This window comes from Lupinus angustifolius, chromosome LG17 (genome assembly GCF_001865875.1).
Source record: "Lupinus angustifolius cultivar Tanjil chromosome LG17, LupAngTanjil_v1.0, whole genome shotgun sequence".
Lineage (NCBI taxonomy): Eukaryota > Viridiplantae > Streptophyta > Magnoliopsida > Fabales > Fabaceae > Lupinus > Lupinus angustifolius.
Window position 1 is genome coordinate 15,002,204 of NC_032025.1, and position 7,720 is coordinate 15,009,923.

General features: G+C 30.4%; 1 protein-coding gene across 1 annotated transcript; it reads right to left on the reverse strand.

Moving 5' to 3' along the window:
• LOC109330574 (cytokinin riboside 5'-monophosphate phosphoribohydrolase LOG3) lies at positions 423-4,488 on the reverse strand. The gene is made up of 7 exons (XM_019564810.1): positions 4,258-4,488; positions 3,497-3,594; positions 3,260-3,290; positions 2,612-2,711; positions 1,233-1,303; positions 987-1,130; positions 423-752 (listed from the first exon to the last, which is right to left on the reverse strand). Exons 1-7 carry the CDS (start codon positions 4,375-4,377, stop codon positions 657-659), a joined length of 660 nt encoding a protein of 219 aa, XP_019420355.1. The 5' UTR covers positions 4,378-4,488; the 3' UTR covers positions 423-656.

Sequence of the window (7,720 nt, forward strand, 5' to 3'; positions counted from 1 at the left end):
TCCCAGATGAACCACACAGGTCCCATTCTTAATTAACTGGAAAATATATAACTGTTCACTTGGTAAAGGGTTAATAACATTAGTAATAATGGACGACAATTCCATTTATTAACCAATTGGATATTATTTAGGAAAATGTTTCTTTCATAACTTTTTTCAGTGTAGATGATGTAGGAAAGGAGATACTAAGAGATGAAGGATATGTAATTGATAATGTGATGGAAAAAGGAAGAGATACATAAAGAAAATTAAGTGTAAAAGAAAATATATGGAAATAATATAAGACTATCATTAATCATTAATTACTAATCTTATTTTCCATTCAAGATTTGAGCATGGTTTTGTCTGTTAACTTGCTCAGAAAATAACACTAGAAATATGGGGCAAAGACATATATATTAGTGTCAAAAGTACTGAGACCATTTAAACTTAAAATTAGTTAATAAACATGTTCAGAACTGAAGCCCCTAGTACTTACACAAGGGAATAAAGTAGTTTCACATATTGAGGTCAATACCAGTAATTTACAAAAGAAATTCCAAAAAAGGTAAAAGAAAAGCAGAGTACTAATTATCCATAATATAGCTTCTTCAACCTTCAAAATTCTATCTTTCTAGTCTCATCTTCCTTGCACATTAAGTAAACCCAAATAGCAGCTACCTTGAGATGTCAAACTCTTGAGGATAAGCTATTTGCTGTTCCATCTGCCAGCTCAACTTGGAAGCAACACTTTCATGACAAGGAACATAATCCTGTCAATTAAACATTATAATATTTTCATTTAGTGCTTACTTCTGCATAAGAAAAAGTTATTAATATATACAATTAATATAGATGATAAAAGCATACCCTTTATTGTTAAACAAGATCTAAATATAATTACCTTTTCATCTTCTATTTTAATAGTATGTGAAATAACTTTTGATGCAAATGTGCTTATAGAAAAAATGGTGCATGATTCAGCTTTTTTATTAACTATTTTTTACCTCCAATTTCTTCACTAATTCTGTTGCTGTTGGTGCTGATACAATAATGTGGCGGGCATTGGGACTAATAAACCCTTCTTCCACAGCTTTGTCAATAAATGACAGCAATGAATTAAAGTATCCATCAACATTTACTAATCCCACCTGAAAGTTTTGGAATGTCACATCTAATTAGTCTTAAATAAATAGGACAAGGCAACAAAACCATGAAAAATGGTTCACAACAAAATGTGACAAGTAATTTACTGGTTTGTCATGAATCCCAAGTTGAGCCCAAGTTATGACTTCAAGAAGCTCCTCTAGAGTACCATAACCACCTGCATGTAACTAGCATTAGTTTCTCAAGAATTTAATGCTAGAAAATGTGAAAAGCTAGCAACCAATGATTGAGATTATATTTATGAGATACAGAAATAGAAAAAAAACCATTTTTTTCCAACTTATATTGACTTATAAGAATGGCATTACAAAACAAAAGTTGGAGTTTACTTATATCATTGTTTGATTTACAGTAGTGTCTTTTTCTCCACATTTTATGACTAAAAAACAACTCTATGTTGGGTGCATGTAGTGTTTAGTAAATGACAAGTTATCAAATGTCTAATTTATTCTTGCATCTATTCTTGGAGCTTTGAGAATCCACTTTCATTGAGGGATCCCAAGATAGAGTGATTGAAAACTTTGTCTTTGCGTGCCTTATCTATCTGTCACTAATTCTCAGCACTCAATTACTAATGAAGATAATAACAACTACTACTGGAAGGAAAAAAGTTTTTGAAAAGGGTAAAGCATTATTCTATGTCAGGTACAGGTGCTACTTGGAAATGTTATCTTGTGAAAGTTCTTTTTTTGCTTTACTTCCCTTCCTTATCAAAAAATGCAGAGATAGATATAAATGGTATTGAACTAGAACCACAGTTGCTCAGAGCCGCTGGAAATTCAAACTTTAGCCAAAGATGTTAAAGGGTCAGGATCAGCTAGTTCTGAAGGGTTGCTCTCTAATCACCACAACATTGGGATATGTGAAATAAAGTCACAAAATGATTTTGCAGCAGTGTCATTTTGTATTGAATAAAAACTAGCACATATATTCATTTGATACTCTTTTTAATACTATGACATATTTGTCCACTTGTGTGTGTATATATATACAATTTAATATGTATACATGTAACTGGTTTTTACCCCTTTGTCATATCATTCATATGTTAAACTATCATTGATTCTCAAATAAAAATAATATAAATCAATAGTGGGTGATGTGTTGTGAGTGTAAAAAACTTTACACTGACAGTGCATAGATTATATATATAGTGTATATATATAGACTATATATATATGTTCAGTGACTCAACATTTACTTAGTGGATGACTAGTCCTTATTATCCATTACTTAAGTACATGTATAATAGGTAAAACCCTGTGAACAACACTTATGATTAGGCATGATGAATAGACCTTTTAATAATGTTTTAGCAAAAAGGTTGAACAAACCAGCTTTGTTGAATGCTGAATAAAAGTAACAATGAGAGATCAATGGAAAAAAATGAAGTTTTTAATAAAAGTAACAAGGACCTTGATGTTTCTACTTTTTCTTACGGTACCTAAGCATTTTTCAGGCTAACCTGGTAATGCAATGAAAGCATCTGAATGCTTAGCCATCTCTGCTTTCCTTTGATGCATATCTGCCACAGCCTTAACTTCTCCCACTGTTTCACCAGTTAGCTGCATAAGGTACCAATGCACAGGGAAAAGAACAGAAAATAAGAATAATGATGATGAGTTGCAGGGTTAACCTGACTAATAAAGACATCAGTAATCATTAATTTACTTCATAAATCATAAATAGTAACAAAAGTGATTGAAAATATTTAACAAAGAAAAGGTATAGAGAAAGAAATATTCTAAACTTGTAAAAGCTAATGGAGCTTATGTAAACATAATCATTTGCATAAGAAAAACAGATAGAAACAGACTACCCAAAACATCAACAAAGGAACAAACTTTATCAACAAAACTGAAAAATATAACGCTTTGGACTTGAAAAGGAGCTTACATGAACTTAGGGGTAATGAAAGTATAAATGAAAATGAAGAAGTTGTATATAAAACAAGTGGAAATACATTAATGGAATATAGAATCAGTAAAGGAAAAAGAAATGAAAAGAAACAAAATAAGGTAAACAAATAAAATAGAATGAAACAACTAGGCAATATTTTATTATGGAGAAGAAAAAGAGTATAAGCTTTTTCTCCTGGCTGAAGGAGACATACCTCTCGAGGCATGAGCGTTTTGGGAATAACTCTGCAAGAGACAATAACATGACAAATGATAGTGTTAATGGAGAAAGAGACCAACACATATTAAGCACAAAACAAAATGGATACTGATACTGATTGACTCTGATTTTTTAATCTTCTCTTTACCCAACATCTTTGAGGGTATAAGAGAAATCAGAAATAGAAAACAATGTGCAACAGAGAAAATCATCATCATATTCATGTTCATACCCAATGACATGTCTTCCACCATCATGAACAGCTTGAGAAACCAAACCCATTAGACCAATGCTTCCCCCTCCATAAACCAGATCAATGTTCCTTGAGACCTTTAGAAAACAATTAGCAAAACATTATTAAGACTAAAATAATACAAGTAAATAAGAATGGCTATAATAATATGATGTCAAAAAAAACAATAAAGAAAGAATGTATAAATGATGACCCACTTGGAAAATAAATACCACAGTACATTTTTAACTGTTCGAAATCCATAAGACTGAAAGTAAACAGGAAAAAAAGCACTTAATAAGATTCTTTAACCCTCAATCAGCAAGGAGAACTAGTAAACCCGTACAAGTTTTCATCTCAGAGCTATTGAGTCACTAAAGGAATAACAAAATGGAGGCTTTCTTTCAAGTTCAGAATAAGGGACATGAAAAATTAAAGGCAAAGAATAACAGGTTCCTGAAAAACTGGGCAAATAATCACTGACCCTTTTTCTTTTTGAGTGAATGGATGAAGAAAAAAAATGAATCTTTTCCATTAAATAGATGCAAATACAAACTCAACCAAGAATAAAGGCAAATTTCAATTTGAAGAATAGTGTGAACAAGTTACAAACATGTTATGAACAAAAATGAACTTACCCTAATGAAGTTGCAAGCTTGTCATGATATTTTCATTAAAACAAAAGATATTGAACCCCAAAATTGAAGAAAAACACTAGGAAAAAATTGGCACATAGTTTTCATAGGAACAAATAGTAATACCAATTCTTTGCCAAGCTCAATAGCAGCATCTTGGTAGCTACTCTTCTTTCCAGGGCTACTACCACAAAACACACAAACCCTCTTGAACTTTGACACACTTATCTCATTTTGTATCTCCATTTGTATGTTTTCGTTAACTTGTAATTAAAAGAAAATGGAGAGTGCTATTGCTGATTAGTATTATTGTTGAAGTGGACTATTGCATTATGTATTATGGGAAAAGCATTAACTAGTGGTGTACTAATAATACTACTACTACACTGTGAATGTGTGTGGTGAGGGGTTTATATAAACGAACCGCGCGCACCATTGGGGTTGGCTGGGTGGCACGTGAGTGGGGTTAGAAGCACGCGTGGGGACTACTAAATTGTTGCGGTCCCAGACTATGGTCCCAGTGTTCTGTTCTGCCTAATCAACATTGTTACATGACATTACCTCTAATCATCAAGTTTTTTATTTATAAAAATACTTAACAAACCATAAGTTAAAGATGTTAATTCCCATAAAGACCAAAAGATAAGTTTGATTTTTGTGGAGGACACTTGTTAGAATACAGTTATACAAGTTGAGGAATCAGTTTCTTAGGGTTTATTTGCGAGTTAAATTTTGAATGGGAATGAAGGGAAAAAAGAAACTTCAAAGTCATTTGACAAATATATTTCATGATTCTCAAGTTTTCTTTTTATTTTCCTCACAAAACTTAACTCGTAAGTAGACTTAGATAGGGATATAATTAGAAGTACTAAAAAAATATCACCCATCATTTATATGATAACCTGTATTAATTCTTCAAAATATCTTTAACATGAATCATGGATAAACTTTACACTCATATTATATTCTAACTTAATTTGTCCTACAGGCTCTACTCCCTATATGAAGCAATATTATAAATATCATATAGGTTATCAAACAATAAGCGCAAAGGAGCTTCTGTTGAGGACAATAATCCATTTTACTTTTCCTTTCCCCATTTTTATTTTCACCCCGGTTTTTTCAAAGAAAAATGGCATCCTTTTGCCAAGACTTTTTAAAAAAAATAGAAATTTGCACATTTATCCACCTATAAAAACGATTTCAAATTCCACCGGTTTTGATACATCATTGGTCGATTTTATGGTTCGAGCTAGCTAATAAAATATATGATATTTATAGCAATACCTTATAATTTATTTTCTTCTCACAAGATTCTTGGCATAGTCATTCATATTCAAGATACTTATATCAATTTTTATTAGAAAAAAAAGTTTGAATAAATTTAATTGAGTTCTTGAATATATAAAAAATTATAATTGTACCTGAACATATTTCTATTAAGGTTCCAAAAAAGTAATGTAATTTATTTGAATTTTCTCAAAAATAAAAAAAAAACATTTGGATGAAAATTTCTAAAATATTAAGATGAACAAATGACTAGTAGATATTGCTCAAAGAAAACTTAAAGTAAACTTATAGAACTCTAAAGAAAAGTGTTGAGTAATCCAATTACAATCTTTTTATGCATGTTGGGACCTAGTTACATTTTTTGCAGTTTAATTGATGACCTATTTAAAATTTTCAACAAATTTAGCATCTACAATTAATTTAACCTTTTTGTAATGGAAGAGATTTGTTGGAATAGGAAATAGTGTTCATCCTATATAATATATAAAAGAAGTATGGATCTTCTTCAGTATTTAGAAGATAAGTATTGAAAAATAAAAATAAAAATAATATAGTGTAACACTTATATCATTTTATAATTGATAAAATAATATTTTTGTCATTGAAAAGATAAATAAAAATGAACTTCTCATTCTATTATTTCAACATCTCTTTCTCATTTCGTTTTGCTTCAATTTGTCCTTATTTTGCTTCAATAAACCTCTTACAAAAACAACCTTGACCGACCAAGACCTCCATAAAAATATGGTTGGAGATGCTCTAAGTATCTATTGTATTCACACGGCAAAAACTACCTCAACTTTAAACGTCAAAGGAAAGATTGGGACTTATACAAGAAAACAAACTGGTCATGGCCAGTGACTATTCATAATAGTGCCAATTATGTACGCAAGTGCCACACTCTCATTTTGGTTCTTTCCCTTTCTTTCCACTTGTTCTGTTTAGTATTAGTCCATTACTCAAATGAGTAGAACAAATCATAGGGAAAAAAAGTTTATATCTATAAGAGGAACGTCATAAACAAAATGATCCATTCTTAACTTTCAGACTAACCAAAAATGCATATGCTTAATGAAAGAGACTCCCTTAATTAAAAAGTGAAAAAAAAACATTGATTTTATTATTAATTAAAAATAAAGCATGAAATGGGCATTCCTGACAGATTATTTTATTTCAATTTCGTCCCAATTTCTGTTATTATGCTGAGCAAGTTATGGGTAATATAGCAGAAGTTATTTAAGATGGTGCTCTAGTGCTTATTGAGCAATGTGCATTGATGATTGAATAAGAAAACATAAGTGGGTAGTGACTTATATCAACTAAAATAATTTTTTTGTCCTAAATTTTGTCTCATATATTATATCGTCTAATGATGAAGTAAAATCAACTATAATAATAAAATTAATTATACTTTTAATTCATATGATTTTTTTTATTGGGATAATATACAAGACATAATTTCGGGATAACATATTACATGTGCCCTCATGCACCTTCTCTTACTCGACACACTTGTTACACACATAGCAAACAATTGATTTTTATTTCACACGCTCCTTTCCATTACCCATATCCTCTCTTCCACATTTCTTCAAACACCTTGTCCCCATCCTCGGTCATTGATTAATTACCTACCCTCTTCACCTATTCAACTTGGTTATCCAAAAACTCATTAATTCAATATCTTTTTAAACCATTATTGTGAAACCCCATTAGCAGAATTCTGAACATTTTGATTGGGTTTAGGTAATTTATGGATTAGTTAATTGATGACATAATGTTTTTAGAGCTGTAGTTGTCAGACTGAACCCATGCCTTTAAGCAATGGTTATATACTTATATATTATGTTAATTTTAGAGCTCCAATCCCAAGTAACCTTTCTGCTGTTTTTGTTCAGTTTTATTGTAACACATGTTTGTCTACTTACTGTCCTCTCCCATGTTTTAGAGATTATAAACTCATAATTAGTCTCCTCTTATACCATTTCTTAATTCAGAAAAAATTATATATACTAATAGGAAATTTTTTATTTACGGTCGATCTATTATTTATCATTTACTTCTATTTATTATTGATTTTTTCGAAGAAATAATATAAATGAATGTAGGATGATATACTCACTGAGTATATATCTCTACATTGACAAAAGAATGGAAATGATACACTTAAGTAAGTTGAGAAAAGTTATTCCACATCATAACTACTCATTCTACTAAAATTCAATTGTTTAGATTTACCCACTATTTTAAACTATTGAATTTTCTTAAAATAGATAGTTACTAGGTGAAATGTCTTTTT